The sequence below is a fragment of the Pristiophorus japonicus genome, chromosome 4 (assembly GCF_044704955.1).
Source record: "Pristiophorus japonicus isolate sPriJap1 chromosome 4, sPriJap1.hap1, whole genome shotgun sequence".
NCBI classification, from domain to species: domain Eukaryota; kingdom Metazoa; phylum Chordata; class Chondrichthyes; family Pristiophoridae; genus Pristiophorus; species Pristiophorus japonicus.
This window is the reverse complement of record NC_091980.1, coordinates 266,434,407-266,458,006: the sequence shown is the minus strand read 5'-3', so window position 1 is coordinate 266,458,006 and position 23,600 is coordinate 266,434,407. Positions and strand designations below refer to the sequence as shown.

The following is a 23,600-nucleotide window of genomic DNA, read 5'->3' as shown; positions in this document are numbered from 1 at the left end:
GTACACACACGCCATGTCCACACAACACCCAGTCCGGCCCCGTGACGTCAGCCGCGCGCGCGGCCACGCACTCGAACCTTACGAGAGCTCGCGCGGGGTAGCGTCAGCCAGCGGTTTCACTCATGCGCACTCTCCTTTAGTGTCCTCGCAACACAATCCGCACACATGCGTAGTGCCATTCTTTCGCGCACTTGAATGTATTGTAGCATGCCAGTGTTTTTTTTTAAATTGCGCGTGCGCAGTGTCTTTCTTTCTTTTTCCGTGTCGGTACGTCGCGGGCTGGTCGTCGCTGTCGAGTCGGGCCGACCTTAGGGTGAGATTGCCGGGCAGTTTTTTTTTATTAGGGAGCGGCTGACGAACTCCAAACGTCCTTCGCAGCGAGTCCATCTTCTCCTCGCCGTGACTCTGCTGCCTGTTGTAGAAGCGCGGGTTTTCGGGCGGTAGTTGTGCGTCGATGCAAATGGCGGCGAGCCTGGCGGGTAGGCCGTGTCTGCGCCTCCAGGCTGGGCTTGGGCCGGGCCGGGCCTGGCGTACGGGACGGGCCCGGGCTCTTCGGCAGTGGCTTCTTCTTCATTAGGGAAAGACGCCTTGTTTAAACCAGCACAGGCCACTGTGGCATTTGACGATTTTTTTTTCCGGAGGCCAGATGGCCGCCATCCCACCGGCTCTCCAGCCACGCGGTCTCCTGGCTTCCGCGCCGTGTGGCGGCTTCTCGCTGCGCCCTACTGACCCCTGTGTGGAGATTTGATAGAATCGCAGCAATATCGATACAGGCCCATCGTGTCGGTCGAAAACGAGTTACCCAGTGTCTTCCTACCTCTTTCCAGCACTATGTCCATAGACCTGTAGGTTATAACTCTTTAAATGCACATCCAAGTACTGTTTAAACGCGGATTTCTGCCTCTACCACCTTTTCAGGCAGTGAGTTCCAGATCCCCACCACCCTCTGGGTGAAATCTTTCCCCATCTCTCCTCTAATCCTTTTACCAACTACTTTTAAGTCTATGCCCCCTGGTTACTGACCCCTCTGCTAAGGGAAATTGGTCTATGCAGTCCACTCTATCTAGGCCCCTCATAATTCGCCACAATTAAATCTCCCCTTAGCCTCCTCTATTCCAAAGAAAACAACCCCAGCCTATCCAAACTTTCCTCTGCACTCTGGTGCAATCATCTATGCCTTGGCTAATGAAGGAAAGCATTCCAGATGTCTTTATAACTACCTTATCGATCTGCCCTATCTTTAAGGATCTGTGGACATACTTTCCAAGGTCTCCCTGTTCCTACACACCTCTCTGTATCCTCCTATTTATTGTGTATTCCCTTGTCAAATTTGTTAAAATCTCAATAGCCTTGGAATGTTTCACTACATTAAAGGCGCGATTATAAATACAAGTTGTTGCCCCTTCCCAAATGCATTACTTTTCCAGATAGAATTCCATTTTCCATTTTTCTGCCCAAATGACCAGTTTGTCTATCTTCCTGCAGCTTAAAGCTTTCCCCCTCATTGTCAACCACATGGCCAATTTTTGTGTCGCCTGCAAATTTCTTTTATCATGCCCCCTACAATTTAAATCTAAATCATTAATATATACAGGGTACTACAAAAAACAAGGGACTGAGAACAGCCCTGTGGAACCCCACTGAAAACAAAAGTTTCAGTCGCAAAATCTTTCAAAACTCTAGCATGTAGGCCATCAGGTCATGGGATTTATCAGCTTTCAGTCCCATTAATTTCTCCAGTGCTTTTTTTTTACTAATACTAATTTCTTTCTGTTCCTCATTCTCGCTGGTCCCTTGGTACTCCATTATTTCCACTAACACTTGCAGCTGACTGACTACCACAGGCAGGCAACTTCTGTTAACTACATTTTTAAAGTTCTAGGTTTAAATCAAAATGTTAAACTAAATTTCACTTTTTACAGTTTCTACTTAGCCAATACATACCAGAGATTCCCACTCTTTCCAAATTCCCAAATAAGCACTCTGCACACCTGTATATCCCTGACCAGGTATGAGTAGCAGGTTTTCTTTGAACCATTTGGGTTTTTATGCCAATTTAATGAGACTCTCCTATTTAGTAGTTTATTCAAAGCAGGGACTAAAATACAGATATTTATACCTGGACCTTAAGAAAGAAAGACTTGCATTTATATAGTGCCTTTCACGACCACCAGACATCTCAAAAGCACTTTACAGCCGATGAAGTTCTTTTGAAGTGGAGTCGCTGTTGGAATGTGGGAAATGCGGCAACCAATTTGCGCACAGCAAGGTCCCACAAACAGCAATGTAATAATGACCAGCTAATCTTTTTTGTTATGTTGGTTGAGGGATAAATATTGGCCAGAACACTAGGGATAAACTTCACTGCTCTTCAAAATAGTGCCATGAGATCTTTATCATGTTCACCAGACTGATTCCAGGGATGGCTGGGCTGTCATATGAGGAGAGACTGGATCAACTGGGCCTTTATTCACTGGTGTTTAGAAGGATGAGGGGATCTCATAGAAACATATAAGATTCTGACGGGACTGGACAGGTTAGATGTGGGAAGAATGTTCTCGATGTTGGGGAAGTCCAGAACCAGGGGACATAGTCTTAGGATAAAGGGTAGGCCATTTAGGACTGAGATGAGGAGAAACTTCTTCACTCAGAGAGTTGTTAACCTGTGGAATTCCCTACCGCAGAGAGTTGTTGAATATATCCAATGAACTGGCATCAAGAGGGAGTTAGATATGGCCCTTACGGTTAAGGGGATCAAAAGGTATGGAGAGAAAGCAGGAAAGGGGTACTGAAGGAATGATCAGCCATGATCTTATTGAATGGCGGTGCAGGCTCGAAGGGCCGAATGGCCTACTCCTGCACCTATTTTCTATGTTCTGAGAGAGCAGACCTCGGTTTAACGTCCCATCCGAAAGACGGCACCTCTGATGGTGCAGCACTCCCTCAGCACTGCACTGGAGTGTCAGCCTAGATTTATGTGCTCAAGTCCCTGGAGTGGGACTTGAACCCACAATCTTCTGACTCCAAGGCTACCCACTGAGCCACAGCTGACACAAGTGATTTGTGATCCTTTGCTGGAATATCCTTTTATTAATTGCTGCCTAGCTATAGTTAGTGCTATTTGACTGAGAATTAAATGTCTGGAGCCGACAACTGTGTTCAAAAAAGGTGGAATTAGAAAACTTCAAATCTGCTTTTATAAACAATAGCAAAATCATTTTGTTTTTTACTCCACAGAACCACCATGCAGCTGTTTCTACGCACACAAAATACCCACACACTTGATGTGACTGGGGAAGAGACAGTTGGGGAACTTAAGGTAGGCTTCCTACTACACAGTAAATTACTTTTTGAATTTTAAAATCTTAACTGTTAAAATAGTACACAGAAGGAATTGTTAAATATACAAATGAAAAATCACCTGATACCAAATCTCATGGCAGATTTGAGTACTTAGGGTTTAAAGAAGATTATTTTTTGAATTGGGTCTTTAGAAACAAGTAAGCATATCTCATGATGTACATTCTTGCATTTTATGAAGTCATTATACAATAAAGTGTACACTTGAATAGAAAAGTTGAGGCCATTGTATATCTAAATATGCAATACACCAATTTACATTTGTAGTTTGTGAAGTTGCTATGCACCCTTGCCGCACCGTGCCTGCAGGAGGAATGCATCACCACACCATTTCTATTTCCATTTGAAGTGTAGCTCAGGAGCCAAGGAAGCTTGTTTGGTCCTGGGTTTTGTGGTTATTTGGGGGTGCGAAAAGTGGGGAGGAGCTCCTATGTATTGGAGCTGCCACTACAAGGCTAAAAGTAAAATCCCAATTCATTCGCAGTTAACTTGATTAGATTTGGAATGTAATGTCTCAGATTGGACCATGGCTATCTTCGGGCTGCAAATCTGAAGCACACAGCACTTAAGATTGTTTTGCATGTTAGTCGTGTATGCTTGAAGATGTACTGTTTAAAATTTGGTATGAATATAGATAGGCTTTGTGATGGGTAAGAAACCCAAACTTGGTGCCAGTGATGGGAAGTAGATGTATAACACAATTTCCTGTGGGAATATGTGAATAGCATCAGTTTTATTTGCAAATTGATATTTACTAAATTTTAATTTTTAAAAGTGCTGTAACTGTATAGTGCAATGGGTTAGCATGCTGTCCTTTCACTTCTGGGTCTTGGGTTGAATCTAGATCCAATTGATGGGGAAATCTCTGTCGCTGTGAGTCCTACCTGAAATGAGTAGTCTCTTGTCATTTTGTAGGGCAGCAAATCCAGAATGGTGGCTGTTTACTGAGAGATTCACACTAGTACCATGTGGGAGGGCTCTTTTGGTGTTGGAGAAGGACAGGAACTTATGTGTGTTGTTGTCACAAAAGTGAATAATGTTCCATTCTGTAGTGCTGGCATCGTTTAGCTTAATGATATAGCTCCCCTCCAAAAATAGTATTCAGTTAAAGGTCTGGGGGGGGACATTCACACTGGCTACAGGGTGATGCTAAAGAGGGCAGACAACGTCTATGGCTGTTCAATTCAGTCTCAGGACCTAGCTGTCTAACCCAGTTCCTGGTGGTTTCAGGCGTAAACTGCAGGGCAGATTTTGTCTTGTTCAGGTCCCAAAAGAGCAAGTTTTCTGAGGGACAAGAAAGGTTTTTAAAAAAAAAAATTAAATGTGTAAACCAAAAATGAGTTAATGCTCCTGGAATATAATGACCACTTGCATTGATGTGTGTTTAATATATCAAAATGTTCTGAGGTGCTTCATAGATCAAGAAAAAATAGGATAATCTTGGCTCCAGATTATAAATATATTGAAGAAATGATCAGGTACACACCATAATATCGGCACCAAAGTAATCCCCTCAAACTTAGATTGTTGACCAACGATGACTGAATGGGCATTCGCACACAACACTAATGTGGGAGGGATTCACCCAGAGTTCACTTGCTAGATTGTCGGCACGTTCTTCGGATCTCCGCTTTGGCAGTACTTATTCTTTTAATTGCTGTTGTTGGCGCTGTAGGTCATTCTCTTGTTTGCAGTTGTGGAAAGTTTAGGAGGTTTGTATTCGTCAGGAGGAGATCACACCCAGACCTATAGTAAATGGGTCAAATCTGAGGTGTTTAGATTAAGTGGGTTTTAAGGATCAAGATTATACTTGCATTTATATAAAGCCTTTTCAGCAAAATGTCCCAATACATTTTAAACAAGTAAAGGCACAATTTTTAGCTTGTGTGTTGGGCTAATAGCACAAAATCATGCACTTCTCTGCTGTCTTCTCTATCATGTGAATCTTAAAATGTGCATTAGAGATTCTTGAAGGAGAATTCAATTTGGCCCGAGAATTGTTTTGTACTGCTGAATCTCTCTCTTTAAAATCTAGGCCCATGTTGAATCCCTGGAAGGAGTCTCCGCTGTTGACCAAGTGATCCTTTTGGCTGGCACTCCCTTAGATGATGACGCCATCATTGGCCAATGTGGCATCACTGAGCACTGCACTTTAGAAGTAGTTGCTCGATTGTTGGGTGGTATGTATTTTATTGACTTTAATTTCTCTGCTTAAGTGATGTAGTGCTGGATTATAGGATTTCATTGAATTTGCAGCTTAGAAACATGTCATTTGGTCCAACTGGTCTATGTTGGTGTTTTGGCTGCACACAAGAGCCTCCTCCCACCCCACATCATCTAAACCTATCAGCATGGCCATCTATTCCCCCCCCATCATAACACAAGAAATAGGAGCAGGAGTAACCATTCGGCTCCTCAAGGCATTCAATAAGGCCATGGCTGATCATCTACCTCAACTCCACCTTTCCTGCACTATCCCCATATCCCTTCATTTCATTAGTATCCAAAAATGTATCGATCTGTCTCTGGGGTAGAGGATTTGTAACCATTGTGAAGAAATTTCTCCTCCCCTCAGTACTAAATAGCCATCCCCTTATTCTGACACTCTGACCCCTAGTTCTAAACTCCTGTTAGGGGAGACAGTCCCCCAGTATCTACCCTGTCAAGCCCCTAAGAATTTTATATGTTCCAATGAGATCACCTCTCTAAACTCTGGGGAGTCTACTCAATTTCTCCACGCAGGACAATCCCCCTATCCCAGGAATAAGTCTAGTGAACCTTCGTTGCACTCCCTCTAAGGCAAGTAGATCCTTCCTTACATAGAGACCAAAACTGTACACAGAACTCCAGGTGTAGTCCCATCAAGGTCCAATATAGTTGCAGTAAGATGTCTTTACTCTTGTACTCCCAATCCTTTTGTAATAAAGGCTAACAGGCCATTTGCTTTCCTAATTGCTTGCTGTACCTGCATGTTAACTTTGTGATTTGTATACAGGTCCCTCTGAATACCAACATTTCCTAATCTCTCCATTTAAAAAAAAATATTCTGGTTTGCTATTTTTTCCTACTAAAGTGGGTCACTTCATCCATCTGCCATGTTCTTGCCCACTCCAGTTAAACTGTCTGTATCTCTTTCCAGCCTTACTTTCCCACCTAGCTTTGTATCGTCGGCAAGCTTGAATACATTAAACTTGGTTCTCTCATCTAAGTCATTGATATAGATTGTAAATAGCTGAGACCCAAGCACTTATCCTTGCGGTACCTCACTAATTACAGCCTGCAAACCTGAAAATGACCCATTTATTCCTGTTTGTTGACCAATCCTCAATTCATGCTAATATATTACCCCCAGTCCCAGGTGTCCTAATTTTGTGTAATAACCTTGTTTGGTACCTTATTGAATGCTTTTTTGAAAATCCAAATACACTACGTGCACTGGTTTCCCCCTTGCGCTACTAGTTATAACCTCAAAAAACTAACTGATGTCAGGCTAGCTGTTCTATAGTTCCCTGTTTTCTCTCTCCCACCTTTCTTGAATAGTGGGGTTAAGTTTGCTACCTTCCAATCTGCGGGGACCATTCTGGAAGATCAAAACCAATGCATCCACTATTTCTGTAGCCATCTTTTTTATAATCCTAGAATGTAGGCCATAGGGTCCAGAGGGTTTGTTGGGCCTTTAGTCCCATTAATTTCTGTAGTACTTTTTTAAGTTCCTTATTCTCACTGGACCTTTGGTTCCTCATTATAGAAACATAGAAAATAGGTGCAGGAGTAGGCCATTCGGCCCTTCGAGCCTGCACCGCCATTCAATGAGTTCATGGCTGAACATGCAACTTCAGTACCCCATTCCTGCTTTCTCGCCATACCCCTTGATCCCCCTGGTAGTAAGGACTACATCTAACTCCTTTTTGAATATATTTAGTGAATTGGCCTCAACAACTTTCTGTGGTAGAGAATTCCACAGGTTCACCACTCTCTGGGTGAAGAAGTTTCTCCTCATCTCGGTCCTAAATGGCTTACCCCTTATCCTTAGACTGTGACCCCTGGTTCTGGACTTCCCCAACATTGGGAACATTCTTCCTGCATCTAACCTGTCTAAACCCATCAGAAATTTAAACGTTTCTATGAGATCCCCTCTCATTCTTCTGAACTCCAGTGAATACAAGCCCAGTTGATCCAGTCTTTCTTGATAGGTCAGTCCCGCCATCCCGGGAATCAGTCTGGTGAACCTTCGCTGCACTCCCTCAATAGCAAGAATGTCCTTCCTCAAATTAGGAGACCAAAACTGTACACAATACTCCGGGTGTGGCCTCACCAAGGCCCTGTACAACTGTATTAACACCTCAAATCCCCTCGCTATGAAGGCCAACGTGCCATTTGCTTTCTTAACCGCCTGCTGTACCTGCATGCCAACCTTCAATGACTGATGTACCATGACACCCAGATCTCGTTGCACCTCCCCTTTTCCTAATCTGTCACCATTCAGGTAATAGTCTGTATCTCTGTTTTTACCACCCAAGTGGATAACCTCACATTTATCCACATTATACTTCATCTGCCATGCATTTGCCCACTCACCGAACCTATCCAAGTCACTCCGCAGCCTCATAGCATCCTCCTCGCAGCTCACACTGCCACCCAACTTAGTGTCATCTGCAAATTTGGAGATACTATATTTAATCCCCTCGTCTAAATCATTAGTGTACAATGTAAACAGCTGGGGCCCCAGCACAGAACCTTGCGGTACCCCACTAATCACTGCCTGCCATTCTGAAAAGTACCCATTTACTCCTACTCTTTGCTTCCTGTCTGACAACCAGTTCTCAATCCACATCAGCACACTACCCCCAATCCCATGTGCTTTAACTTTGCACATTAATCTCTTGTGTGGGACCTTGTCGAAAGCCTTCTGAAAGTCCAAATACACCACATCAACTGGTTCTCCCTTGTCCACTCTACTGGAAACATCCTCACAAAATACCAGAAGATTTGTCAAGCATGATTTCCCTTTCACAAATCCATGCTGACTTGGACCTATCATGTCACCTCTTTCCAAATGCGCTGCTATGACATCCTTAATAATTGATTCCATCATTTTACCCACTACTGATGTCAGGCTGACCGGTCTATAATTCCCTGTTTTCTCTCTCCCTTATTTTTTAAAAAGTGGGGTTACATTGGCTACCCTCCACTCCATAGGAACTGATCCAGAGTCTATGGAATGTTGGAAAATGACTGTCAATGCATCCGCTATTTCCAAGGCCACCTCCATAAGTACACTGGGATGCAGTCCATCATGCCCTGGGGATTTGTCGGCCTTCAATCCCATCAATTTCCCCAACACAATTTCCCAACTGATAAGGATTTCCCTCAGTTCCTCCTTCTTACTTATTTCCAGAATGTTTTGTGTCTTCTACCATAAAGACAGATACAAAGTATTTGTTTAATGTCTCTGCCATTTCCTTGTTTCCCATTTTAATTTCTCCTATCTCTGCCTGTAAGGGACCCGTGTTTACTTTCTTTTTAAGTAACTATAGAAACTTTTACAATCTGTTTTTATGTCTTGCTAGTTTAAACATTCTATTTTCTCTGTCAATTTCTTGGTCATCCTTTGCTGACTTCTAAAATCTTCCCAATCCTCAGGCTTGTTACTCTTGGCAACGTTTTTAGCCTCTTCATTAATCGATACTATCTAATTTTTTTTGTTAGCAATGGTTGGACCACTTCCCTTAAGGAAATGTATATTCATTGCAAATTATGAATTATGTCTTTTAAATGTTTGCCATTGCTTATCTAGTTTCCCAATCTATCTTGGCCAATTTGCCCCTCGTACCATGTAGTTTGCTTTCTTCAGATTTAAGACCCTAGTTTCGGACTTCACTAAATCGTTCTCAAACTCAATTTACAATTCTCATCATAGGCGGTCCCTCGAAGCGAGGGTGACTTGCTTCCACGCCAAAAAAGGATGAGTTCACAGATGTTTCAATGAGGGACCTAATATTCCAGGTCCTGAACTAAATCTTGAAGAGTGGAAGATGCCTGTGCGTAGATTTTTTTAACGTTGCACACCAGCCACCACACGGGCATGACCGAGCTCGGTCTTGGTCCAGTGGCAAGGGTTATCCAAGACGACTGGAGACCTGCTCTGCTGCACGGAACTAGTGCGTGCAGATATCGCAGTGTGGGCTGGCCCGTGCTGCCCCTGGCCGCGAAATCACTCCTCTCCTGGGCCCCGATCGCATCCCTCCACAGTCTCTTGCCGCTCCTGCTGTGTCTGCCCACGCTCCAATCACCAACCTGGACCTTGATGATGTCACTCCTGCACCAGCTCGTGCTGCTCCCTGAATTGTATCTAGCTTTTCTTTAAATGTATCAAGATTAGACTCTGCATCAAAATGTCCCACGATACCCCTTAGAGGTGTAATCAAACAAAATAAAGATAATCTTGGCACCAGATTATAAATACATTGAAGGGTGATCTGGTACATACAAGAATATCACTACCAAAGTATCCCCCACCCCTATCTTGAGTGACTATGAAAGAGTTCATAATTTCAGTTCCCTTCCCTCGCTTTTTTTCCCGTCCCTTCCCCACATGTAATGGCATGGCTGAGGTTGGGGAAAATTCGCTTTGAAGTAGAGCTATCATAAATTTTACAGAATGGTTTTAAAATAAGATGAACATTAATTTTTTTTGTCAAGAACATGTGAATTTACCAGTGGTGTCGAAGAGTATGCCCCTGCCTAATATAGGTGCTGAATTACATACTCTACCACAGAGTTGCTTTGGTTCTGAATTTCCATTGCCAGTTGCGTTGTCTTAAAACCAACTCAACCCAAATAGACCTGTTGCTTTCCATCGTTCCCAAAAAGAATGATATTCACTTGTTGGGCACTGGACAACTCGATCACTAGGTGGACAGCAAGTACAGCTCCTCATAAGTGGAGTGGCGAGAAGCACAGCTCATTGACGTGACTGCATTGCCACCATCCTTCTGATAACAGTATGGATGCATGCTATACCTATCCATGTAGGCACCTGAATTAATGTTCTTGCATTAGCCTCCAGATAGTTTCTAGCAGCTGTTGCAAGTCTGTTTCTTTATTGACTGTATGATGGATATCTGTCTTCAATACGATGCAAGATGACCTGAGTAGTAGTGAAAGAAAAGTTTAATCTGTAGACCAGTTTGATGTCTGTCTTGAGGTATGCAACTGAAAGTACTATGTCTTTTCTCTCCTTTTGTTAGGTAAGGTGCATGGATCCCTTGCTCGAGCTGGAAAAGTAAAAGGTCAGACTCCAAAGGTAAGTTTAACTGAAATCATGCCCACAACAAAAGCATAAGAAGCATAGAAATCTACAGCTCAGAAGGAGGCCATTTTGGTCCATCGTGTCCGCGCCGGCCGACAAGGAACCACACAGCCCTCGATCAGAAGTCCTGAAGGTTACATATAAACCTATGAACAATAGCAGAAAGGTAAAGAGCATCTGGCCCAACCAGTCCGCCCAACACAACTGCGATACCCCATGCATCGCAACATTTTACACTCTACCCCAACCGGAGCCATGCGATCTCCTGGGAGAGGCAAAAAATCAGATTTAAAAACCCATTCTAATTGGGGGGGGGGAAATTTCTCTCCGACCCATCCAGGCGATTGAAACTAGTCCAGGAAATCATGCTGGCCGTATTCGATGCCCTGAAGTACAGCCAACAAGAGGTTATCCAATCTAATCTGACTTACCAGCTCTAGGTCTGTAACCCTGCAGGTTATGGCACTTCAAGTGCCCATTCAAGTACCTTTTAAATGTGGTGAAGGTTTCTGCCTCTACCACCCTTCCAGGCAGTGAGTTCCAGATCCCCACAACCCTCTGCTTGAAGAAGCTTCCCCTCAGATCATCTCTAAACTTTCCACCAACCATTTTAAAACTGCCCCCTCGTAATTGACCCCTCCACCAAGGGAAATAGGCCCTTGCTATCCACTATATCCAGGCCCCTCAAAATTTTATACACTTCAATAAGGTCTCCTGTCTCCTCTGTTCCACTGAGAACAAACCCAGCCTATCCAATCTGTCCACATAGCTAAGATTCTCCATTCCAGGCAGCATCCTCGTAAATCTCCTATGCACCCTCTCCAGTGCAATCACGTCCTTCCTATAATAAGGTGACCGGAACTCCATGCAGTATTCCAGCTGTGGCCTAACCAGAGTATTATACAATTTAGGCATAACCTCCCTGCTCTTGTATTCTATGCCTCGGCCAATAAAGGCAAGCATTCCGTATGCCTCCTTAACCACCTTGTTTACCTGGCCTGCTACTTTCAGGGATCTGTGGACAAGTACTCCAAGGTCCCTTTGTTCATATACACTTCTAAGTGGCCTACTGTTTAATGTGTATACCCTTTCCTTATTAGCCCTCCCCATGTGCATTACCTCACACTTCTCCAAATTAAATTCCATTTGCCACTGTTGTACCCACCTGACCAGTAGATTGATATCCTTCTGCAGTCCATGACTTTCCTCTTCATTATCAACCACACAGCCAATTTTAGTGTCATCTGCAAACTTCTTGCCCCCTATATTCATATCTAGATCATTGATGTCTACCACAAAAATCAAGGGACCCAGTACTGAGCCCTGCGGAGCCCTGCTGGAAACATCCTTCCAGTCACACAAACATCCATCAATCATTACCCTTTGCTTCCTACCTCTAAGCCAATTTTGGATCCAACTTGCCACTTTGCCTGGATCCCATTGGTTTTTACCTTTGTCATCAGTCTGCCATGTGGGACTAAATCAAAAGCTTTGCTAAAGTCCATATACACTACTTCGTACGCACTACCCTCATTGACCCACCTGGTTACCTCCTCAAAAAATTAAATCAGGTTAGTCAAACACAATCTTCCCTTAACAAATCTGTGCTGACTGTCCCTAATTAATCCTTGTCTTTCTAAATGTGCATCATTATCCTGTCCTTTAGGATTTTTTCCAATAATTTTCCCACCAGAGGTTAGGCTGGCAGGCCAGTAATTACTCGGCCTATCCCTTTCTTCCTTCTTAAACAAGGATACCACATTACCAGTCCTCTGGCACCATGCCTAAATCCAAAGAGAACTCGAAAATGATGGTCAATGCCTCTGCTATTTCCTCTTTTGCTATGCTCAAGCCTGCGATGCATTTCATCCAGGCCTGGGGACTTAGCTACTTTCAAAGCCGCTAAGCCCTTTAATATCTCCTCTCTGTTTATTTTATCCAGAATTTCACACTCCTTGATAGCAGTATCTGCACTGCCCCTTTGTGAAAACAGATGCAAAGTATTCATTAAGAACCATACCAACATCTTCCGCCTCTACACAGAGATTACCCTCATGGTCTCTAAAAGGCCCTACCCTTTCTTTAGTTATCCTCTTACTCTTAATATATTTATAGAACATCTTTGGATTTTCCTTAATTTTACTTGCCAAGAATTTTTCATGCTCTCGCTGAGCATTCCTAATCTTTTTAATTTTACCTCTGAACTATCTATATTCCTCCAGAGATTCTACAGTATTTAGCTGTCGGTATATGACATACGTTTCCCTTTTTTTCTTTATCCTCTCCTGTAAGTTCCTAGACATCCAGGAGGCTCTAGAATTGTTATTCCCACCCATTTTCTTTAAGGGCACATGTTTGGCCTGAGCCCTCCGGATCTCCTCCTCGAATGCCTCCCATTGTTCCCTGACACTGATTTACCTACAAGTAGCTGTTTCTAGTCCACTGTGGCCAAATCACTTCTCAACTTAGTAAAGTTAGCTTTTCCCCAATTTGAGAATTTTATTCCTGGTCTATTCTTGTCCTTATCCATAACTACCTTGAATCTGATTGAATTATGGTCACTGGTGCCCCTGCCACCTGCCCAGCTTCATTTCCCCAAAACTAAAACCAGAACCGCCTCCTCCCATGTTGGGTTTGTTACATACTGACTAAAAAAGTTCTCTTGGGCGCCTTTTAAGAATTCCGTGCCCTCTATACCCATCACACTATATTTGTCCCAATCAATATTAGGATAGTTGAAATCCCCTACTATTACTGCCCCTATGGTTTTTAGACTTCACTGAAATTTGCCTACATATTTACTCTTCTATCTCCCTCCCACTGTTTAGGGGTCTATAATACACGCCCAGCGGTGTGATCGTCCCTTTTTTATTTTTCAGTTCGACCCACATGGCCTCATTTGATGATCCCTCGAACATATCATCCCTCCTCACAGCTGTAATAGTTTCTTTAATCAATATCAATCCCTCCCTTTTCCACCCCCTCTCTGTCTTGACTAAAAATCCTGTAACCAGGAATGTTTAGCTGCCAAACCTGCCCCTCTTTTAGCCATGTCTCTTTAATGTCTATAATGTCATACTCTCAAGTGTCTACCTGTGCTCGCAGCTCATCTGCCTTATTTGCTATACTCCTTGCATTGAAGTATATACCATTTAACTACCTTGATTACTACTTACTAAACCTTGTTTCCTCTGTCTTACAGATTCACTTTCTACATTCTTGCTTTCCAATTTCAGCTTTACTTCCTTCTCTATTGAATTTGTTCTCGGGTTCCCATCCCCCCTAGTTTAAACTCTCCCCAACAGCACTAGCAAATCTCCCCGTGAGGATATTGGTCCCGGTGAGGTGGGGTGTAACCCGTCCTGTTTGTCCCATCTCCCCAGAAGTGCTCCCAATGCCTCAGGAATTTAAACATAGAAACATAGAAAATAGGTGCGGGAGCAGGCCATTCGGCCCTTCGAGCCTGCACCGCCATTTAATATGATCATGGCTGATCATTCAAAGTTCTCCCTCCTACACCAACTCTCCAGCCACGCGTTCATCCTATCCTATTCTTGTACTCATTAGCACGTGGCACTGGTAGTAACCTGGAGATTACTACCTTTGAGGTCCTACCCTTTAATTTTTCTCCTAACTCCCTAAATTCTGCCTGCAGGACCTCTTCCCTCTTTTTACCTGTGTCATTGGTCCCGATATGGACCACACCCTCTAGCTGTTTACCTCCTGCCCCCAGAATGCCCTGCGTTCGCTCTGTGATTAGGAGATTTTGCTGTAACATTTGTGGGATGCTTATGTGTCTATATAAATGAATATAAAATTAGTTTCATTGTAATGACTAGCCTCACTTAAGATTTCTTTTGACTAGACGCATGGTTGAGGTTTCTGCTTGATTTTATTATAGAGACACTGAATTTGATAGAAGTAGGACAGTTCCCTAATACGATGAACACTTTCCTATTAGAAACTATCTCTGCTGTTGGCTGATGTTTGTGTTTGTTTCAGTTTGGTTACAGTGCTCAGTGTTCATTTTAGCTATAAAGGCACAGCAGTAAACGTTTTTCTTTTTTTATGGAGGAAAGCTGTCTTTGTATTACTTAGAGCAGAGATGTCTAGCCTTGGAGCTGGGAGCTATATATGCCTGTCATAACCAGCAGTGGGCTGCATGTGATTACACAACAGTATAACAATAAAAACATGCAAATGTGAGACCCCTACGTACATTTTTTTAAAGGATAAAGGCCTCTAATCGTGCATTCTGCTGTGTCCAGTTACAAAATTTGGTTGTTTTATGTTAGTATAATCATCCTTGTTTGAATTTTCACAAACTAATGATGCAACCGATAACTATTCTTTACATAGGTGGCAAAGCAAGAGAAGAGGAAAAAGAAGACTGGGCGTGCAAAGAGGCGCATGCAGTACAATCGGCGTTTTGTAAATGTTGTGCCATACTTTGGCAAGAGGAAGGGGCCAAATTCAAACTCATAAGTTTGTTTTGATTTGATAATGAATTGAGATATGCGTTTCAGTTTTGTTTGCCTCTTACACAGGTGTGGTTGGCTTTACTGGGATTATTTCAGAAATCAAGTGATTGGCTTGCATGATATTAGTCATTTAAATTCTGTAATGTGGCTAATAAAAATACTTCTCATTTATATATAGTCTCAGTAGATTTTTTTTGTTTCTGGCAGTTTGTACATTAATGAATATTCATCTCATTTTAATTTGTTCTCGAGCATAAACTATATAGTTACTGATCCCAGTTCTATTGCCACCATAAGATGATTAATGTTATAGAACCATCTATCAAAATATATGCCATCATGCAGGTGTACTTAAATGGATTCCTTCCACTCCTGAAGTGTGATTTTTTTTTTAAATGCACCTGCTGAATTCTATATCAGATGTGCGGAGGGAAAGTTGCTTGCCTATCATTAGAAACATAGAAAATAGGTGCAGGAGTAGGCCATTCGGCCCCTCGAGCCTGCACCGCCATTCAGTAAGATCATGGCTGATCATTCCCTCAGTACCCCTTTCCTGCTTTCTCTCCATACCCCTTGATCCCTTTAGCCGTAAGGGCCATAATATATCCAATGAACTGGCATCAACAACTCTCTGCGGCAGGGAATTCCACAGGTCAACAACTCTTAAGAGTGAAGAAGTTTCTCCTCATCTAAGTCCTAAATGGCCCACCCCTTATCCTTAGACTATGTCCCCTGGTTCTGGACTCCCCCCCCCCCCTCCCCCAACATCGGGAACATTCTTCCTGCATCTAACCTGTCCAGTCCCATCAGAATTTTATGTTTCTATGAGATCCCCTCTCATCCTTCTAAACTCCAGTGTATAAAGGCCCAGTTGATGCAGTCTCTCCTCATATGTCAGTCCCACCATCCCAGGAATCAGTCTGGTGAATCTTCGCTGCACTCCTTCAATAGCAAGAACTTCCTTCCTCAGATTAGGAGATCAAAACTGAACACAATATTCCAGGTGAGGCCTCACCAAGGCCCTGTACAACTGCAGCAAGACCTTCCTGCTCCTATACTCCAATCCCCTAGCTATGAAGGCCAGTATGCCATTTGCCGCCTTCACCGCCTGCTGTACCTGCATGCCAACTTTCAATGACTGATGAACCATGACACCCAGGTTTTGTTGCACCTCCCCCTTTCCTAATCTGCCATTCAGATAATATTCTGCTTTTGTGTTATTGCCCCCAAAGTGGATAACCTCACACTTACCCACATTATACTGCATTTGCCCACTCACCTAACCTGTCCAAGTTACCCTGCAGCCTTTTAGCATCCTCCTCACAGCTCACCGCCACCCAGTTTAGTGTCATTTGCAAACTTGGAGATATTACACTCAATTTCTTCATCCAAATTGTTAATGTATATTGTAAAGAGCTGGGGTCGCAGCACTGAGACCTGTGGCACCCCACTAGTCACTGCCTGCCATTTTGAAAAGGACTCTGCTTGCTGTCTGCCAACCAGTTCTCTATCCACGTCAGTACATTACCCCCAGTACCATGTGCTTTGATTTTGTACACCAATCTGTTCTGTGGGACCTTGTTAAAAGCCTTTTGAAAGTGCAAATACACCACATCCACTGGTTCTCCCTTGTCACATCCTCAAAAAATTCCAGATTTGTCAAGCATGATTTCCCTTTCATAAATCCATGCTGACTTGAATCGATCATGTCACTGCTTTCCAAATGCACTGCTATTTCATCTTTAATAATTGATTCCAACATTTTCCCCAGTATTGATGTCAGGCTAACGGTCTATAGTTATCTGCTTTCTCTCCCTCCCTTTTTAAACAGTGATGTTACATTAGCTACCCTCCAGTCCATTGGAACTGATCCAGAGTTGATAGACTTGGAAAATGATCACCAATTCATCAACTATTTCTATGGCCGCAACTTAAGTACTCTCTGATGCAGACTATCAGGCCCTGGGGATTCATCGGGTATCAATCCCATCAATTTCCCGCTTTATAAGGATATCCTTCAGTTCCTCCTTCTCACTAGATCCCCGGTCCCCTAGTATTTCCGGAAGGTTATTTGTGGCTTCCTTTTTGAAAACAGAAGCAAAGTATTTGTTTAAATGGTCCGCCATTTCTTTGTTCCCCATTATAAATTCACGTGAATCTGACTGCAAGCGACCTACGTTTGTTTTCACTAATCTTTTTCTCTTCACATATCTATAGAAGCTTTTGTAGTCAGTTTTTATGTTCCCAGCAAGCTTCCTCTCATACTCTATTTTCCCCCTCCTAATTAAACCCTTTGTCCTTCTCTTCTGTATTACAAAATTCTCCCAGTCCTCAAGTTTGCTACTTTTTCTTGCCAATTTATATGCCTCTTCCTTGGATTTAACACTGTCCTTAATTTCCCTTGTTAGCCATGGTTGAGCCACCTTCCCCGTTTTATTTTTACTCCAGACAGGGATGTACAATTGTTGAAGTTCAACCATGTGATCTTTGAATGTTTGCCATTGCCTATCCACAGTCAACCCTTTTAAGTATCACTCGCCAGTCTATTCTAGCCAATTCACGTCTCATACCATTGAAGTTACCTTTCTCCAAGTTCAGGACCTTAGTCTCTGAATTAACTGTGTCACGCTCCATCTTAATAAAGAATTCTACCATATTATGGTCATTCTTCCCCAAGTGGGTGCGGGAGCTGGGTAAGGTGAATGAATGCTGGGTCCATTGTCTTTACAGATGTTCTACCAGGTGCATTAGAACCATCAGCCCTTTCCACAAAAAGTGGCAAAGTTGTGGATATTTTTAAATACATTTTATTCTTAAACTCCTTGTTTTGGCAGTGTAGTGGTACTGAACAATTGTACATATTAGTTATCTAGAATAATGAAGGTTGGTGCTACTGTACAATCGGTGATTTTTTTTTTGGCAGTGGTTTCCCAAGTGAGGTAGAGTAAAGTCATTTAAGCTGAAAGATGCATACATTAGGTGATTAGTCAGGTGACTACAGTGTATTAGCAAATCTGTCAACTGGAGACTTTTCATTTAAAATCTAGCAGAGACCCGCGAAACATTTGCGGTTAAATTAGTATCTTTATTGCAACAGTATTTGGTTAGATTATCATCTTTGTCTATAGAATCAATGATGTCCTGGGAGGACAGACGCACCAACGTTGGAGTTCACGACCATGCCAACATCCCTAGCATTGAATCACTGACCATACTTGATCAGCTCCGCTGGGCAGGCTGCACATTGTTTGCATGCCAGACATGAGACTCCCAAAGCAAGCGCTCAACTCGGAACTCCTTCACGGCAAACGAGCCAAAGGTGGGCAGAGGAAACGTTACAAGGGCACCCTCAAAGCCTCCCTGATGAAGTGCAACATCCCCACTGACACCTGGGAGTCCCTGGCCAAAGACTGCCCTAAGTGAAGGAAATGCATCCGGGAGGGCGCTGAGCACCTCGAGTCTCATCGCCGAGAGCATACAGAAATCGAGCGTAGGCAGCGGAAAGAGCGTGCGGTTAACCTGTCCCACCCACCCCTTCCCTCAACGACTATCCCACCTGTGACGGACTGGTTCACGTATTGGACTGTTCAACCACCTGAGGACTCATTTTTTTTTTTTTTTAAAGAGTGGAAGCAAGTCTTCCTCAATTCCGAGAGACTGCCTATGATGATGACAATGATGTTCCCTCTCCCTCCCACCCTACACGGTCTATTTCTAGTAAGTGAGTCACGTAGCACAAATTTTGAATTATGATTTAAGCCCTTAAATTCAGAATTCAAATTAAGATTAGACTAATGCAACAAAAAAAATCTGAACACAATTGGTAAATGCGATTAGGGTGGAACTTTTGGCTCACATAAACACCAACACAGGCTATCAAAGCCAAATGCCTTCTATATTTAAATATTATGAAGTTAAGGTCCATTATTGGGGAGAGTGACGTGTGTATCTATTGAGAACATCCATCACACTATTATAGACATTAAACTTTGTTCAGTTGTCATTAGTATTCCATATGATTCTTTTAGTGTTTTTATATACTTTCCTTTTGTTTTTCTGACCTTGAGATATAGTTGAAATGAAGAGCCCAAGTCAAGAATAACTAGTGATTAACCTCAACTATTTAGACTGACATCCCCACTGGGAGTATCTGAGGAGTGGCCTTAAGTTAAACATAAGAAATAGGAGCAGGCCATACGGCCCCTTGAGCCTGCTCCGCCATTTAATACGATCAGGGCTGATTCGATCATGGACTCGGGACCGCTTCCTTGCCCGCTCCCTTAATCCCTTACCGGTTAAGGAACTGTCTATCTCTGGCTTAATCCCAAATTCCCACCTCAAGAAGTTCCTCCTCATCTCAGTTTTAAATGGGCAGCCCCCTAGTTCTAGTCTCCCCCATCAGTGGAAACATCCTCTCTGCATCCACCTTGTCAAGCCCCCTCATAATCTTATATGTTTCGATAAGATCATCTCATTCTTCTGAATTCCAATGAGTAGAGTCCCAACTTCTCCTTAAAAGTTATCCCTCTCATCTCCAGAATCAACCTAGTGAACCTTCTCTGAACTGCCTCCAAAGCAAGTATATCCTTTTGTAAATATGGAAACCAAAACTACGCAGTATTCCAGGTGTGGCCTCACCAATACCTTGTATAACTAGCAAAGCTTCCCTGCTTTTATACTCCATCCCCTTTGCAATAAAGGCCAAGATTCCATTGGCCTTCCTGATCACTTGCTGTACCTGCATACTAACCTTTTGTTTCGTGCACAAGTACCCCCAGGTCCCGCTGTACTGCAGCACTTTGCAATTTTTCTCCATTTAAATAATAACTTGCTCTTTGATTTTTTTTCTGCCAAAGTGCATGACCTCACACTTTCCAACATTATACTTCATCTGCCAAATGTTCATCCACTCACTTAGTCTATCTATGTTCTTTTGTAGATTTTTGTGTCCTCCTCACACATTGCTTTTCCTCCCATCTTTGTATCGTCAGCAAACTTGGCTACGTTACACTCGGTCCTTTCTTCCAAGTCGTCAATATAGATTGTAAATAGTTGGGGTCCCAGCACTGATCCCTGCGGCACCCCACTAGTTACTGATTGCCAACCCAAGATTGAACCATTTATCCCGACTCTGTTTTCTGTTAGTTAGCCAATCCTCTATCCATGCTACTATATTACCCCCAACTCCGTGAACTTTTATCTTGTGCAGTAACCTTTTATATGGCACCTTGTCAAATGCCTTCTGGAAGTCCAAATACACCACATCCACTGGTTCTCCTTTATCCACCCTGTTCGTTACATCCTCAAAGAATTCCAGCAAATTTGTCAAACATGACTTTCCCTTCTTAAATCCATGCTGACTCTGCCTGCCCGAACTATGCTTTTCCAAATGTCCTGCTACTGCTTCTTTAATAATGGACTCCAACATTTTCCCAACCACAGATGTTAGGCTAACTAGTCTATAGTTTCCTGCTTTTTGTCTGCCACAGGGTATAAGGTAGTCTTAGAAAATACTGCAATTAAATGATTTTTTTTCAATTCATAAAAAACTTATTACAGTGCAGGCCATTGGGCATGTGTCAATTCTTCTCGTGTGAACTGTGGTGCATAATTTGACTGCGGGGAACATATTGCTGATCCTGTACATACCAATTATTTGTAACGAGAGTTGTTGGATGATCATCAGGAACAGGAATCTTGGCTGTTTTTTCTCTCTTCCCCAGGAGTTCGGCAGCCAGTTTCTGTGCCCTTGCTACTGAGACACCTGATTTTAAGGGCAATTCATCTAACGCTCCCACTCAAAGCTATTCCATGAAGCTAGTGTGTGTTTAGGATGCATATATTATATATGCAGTTAACCTTTGTACATTACCATTCTACATGTAGAATGGAATTTGTTAATGTCATTTGATTACCTTTTTGGTGGAGGTGCTGCAGTGCCACCAATGGCTGGTGTGTGCAATTATGAGAAAAATCAAGGTGGTTTCTATTGTAAATGTAGAGAAGCACAAAATAGGACATTCAACTCTGCCCATTTAACCCTACTATATAGCTAAAAATTACTTTTAAAACAGTTACTCCAGCCTAATCCCACTTTACAGCTCTTGGTTGTAGCCTTGTAGGTTATAGCATTTAAAAAGTACTTAGAAATGCACTGAGGGTTTCTGCCTCTACCACCCTTTCGGGCAGTGAGTTCCAGGCTCTCAAAGCCAAATGGCCTGTTTCTATATTTAATTATTTTCACCCTTTGGGTGAAAAAAAGTTCTCAACTCCCCTCTAATCCTCCTACCAATTACTTTAAATCTATGTTGCCTGGTTATTGACCTCTCTGCTCAGGGAACTAGGTCCTTCCTATCCACTCTATCTAGGCCCCCATAATTTTATACACCTCAATTAAGTCTTCCCTCAGCCTCTGTTCCAAAGAAAACAACCCCAGCCTATTCAATCTTTCCTCATAGCTAAAATTCTCCAGCCCTGGCAACATTTGTAAATCTCCTGTACATTCCAAATGTTGAATTCCAAAGTATACAGCATATTCACTTTCCCAAGATGCACCAGTACCAGTCGGTTCAATTGCAGGAATATTTTTCTTTAGCTTCTAGCAGTTTCTTTATTATTTTGGAAAACCAAAGAGCAAATATCAAATATTTCAGGTGAAGTAATGTTGTTTAAAAAAAGGCTGTGAGGAGGAACAAAAGACACCAAGTACACACCTGTTGTAGTTATTTTGTATTCTATAAAACTTAGAAAGTGCATATGACTTTTTCATTGTCAAGTTCATTTATCAAAAAGAAATTAGGAGTAAACCGGCAGACAAGATGGGCCGAATGGCCTCCTATGTTGTATCATTCTATGACAAACAGCTGCTAATTATCACCTGACAGAAAATGAAAATGTTCTGATTATCAGCCGTCAGTCATGGAAAGACCTGAAATTTTAGGATCCTAACTCCGCCAAAGGAAGTTACTGAATGTAACATTCTATCATTAGAAAATGGTTATCGGTGGAACGGTTATTTTTAAAGTTAGTTTTTCACTGATGCACACTAGCATTGTAAAGACTCGCTACAAATGCAAAACTCAAATTGGACCAATGCTAAATAGATGATGTGGAATTGATAGGCATTTCTGCGGTCGCAACCGAGACTCCAGGATGGTATGTTGCCTCCCTGGTGCAGGAGTCAAGGATGTCTCGGAGTGGCTGCAGGGCATTCTGGAAGGGGAGGGTGAACAGCCAGTTGTCGTGCATATAGGTAAAAAATGGGATGGGGTCCTACAAGCTGAATTTAGGGAGCTAGGATTTAAATTAAAATCTTAGGATTGCTGCCTATGCCATGTGCTAGTCAGAGTAGAAATAGCAGGATAGCACAGATGAATACGTGGCTTCAGGAGTGATGTGGGAGGGAGGGATTCAAATTCCTGGGACATTGGAACCGGTTCTGGGGGAGGTGGGACCAGTACAAACCGGACGGTCTGCACCTGATCAGGACCGGAACCAATGTCCTAGGGGGAGTGTTTGCTAGTGCTATTGGGGAGGGGTTAAACTAATATGGCAGGGGGATTGGAACCTATGCAGGGAGACAGAGGGAAGTAAAATGGGGGCAGAAGCAAAAGATAGAAAGAAAAGTAAAAGTGGAAGGCAGAGAAACCGAAGGCAAAAATCAAAAAGGGCCACATTACAGCAAAATTCTAAAGGGTCAAAGTGTGTTAAAAAGACAAGCCTGAAGACTCTGTACCTCAATGCGAGGAGTATTCACAATAAGGTGGATGAATTAACTGGGCAGGCAGCTATTAACGAATATGATATAATTAGGATTACAGAGACATGGCTCCAGGGTGACCAAGGCTGGGAACTCAACATTCAGGAAGGATAGACAGAAAGGAAAAGGAGGTGGGGTAGCGTTGCTGGTTAAAGAGGAAATTAACGCACTAGTAAGGAAGGACATTAGCTTGGATGATGTGGAATCTGTATGGATAGAGCTGCGGAATACCAAAGAGCAGAAAACGCTAGTGGGAGTTATGTACAGACCACCAAACTGTAGTAGTGAGGTTGTGGACAGCATCAAACAAGAAATTAGGGATGCGTACAATAAAGGTACAGCAGTTATCATGGGCGACTTTAATCTACATATAGATTGGGCTAACCAAACTGGTAGCAATATGGTGGAGGAAGATTTCCTGGAGTGTATTAGGGATGGTTTTCTAGACCAATATGTCGAGTAATCAACTAGAGTGCTGGCCATCCTAGACTGGGTGTTGTGTAATGAGAGAGGACTAATTAGCAATCTTGTGCGAGACCCCTTGGGGAAGAGTGACCATAATATGGTAGAATTCTTTATTAAGATGGAGAGTGACAGTTAATTCAGAGACTAGTGTCCTGAACTTAAGGAAAGGTAACTTCGATGGTATAAGACGTGAATTGGCTAGAATTGATCGGCGAATGATACT

General features: G+C 42.8%; 1 protein-coding gene across 1 annotated transcript; it reads left to right on the top strand.

Moving 5' to 3' along the window:
• Positions 1 to 191: 191 nt before the first annotated feature.
• faua (FAU ubiquitin like and ribosomal protein S30 fusion a) lies at positions 192 to 15,324 on the top strand. The gene is made up of 5 exons (XM_070879419.1): positions 192 to 313; positions 3,238 to 3,319; positions 5,396 to 5,540; positions 10,611 to 10,666; positions 15,032 to 15,324. The coding sequence occupies exons 2-5, from the start codon at positions 3,245 to 3,247 to the stop codon at positions 15,155 to 15,157; spliced, it is 402 nt and encodes a 133-aa protein (XP_070735520.1). The 5' UTR covers positions 192 to 313; positions 3,238 to 3,244; the 3' UTR covers positions 15,158 to 15,324.
• The last annotated feature ends 8,276 nt before the right edge of the window (positions 15,325 to 23,600 follow it).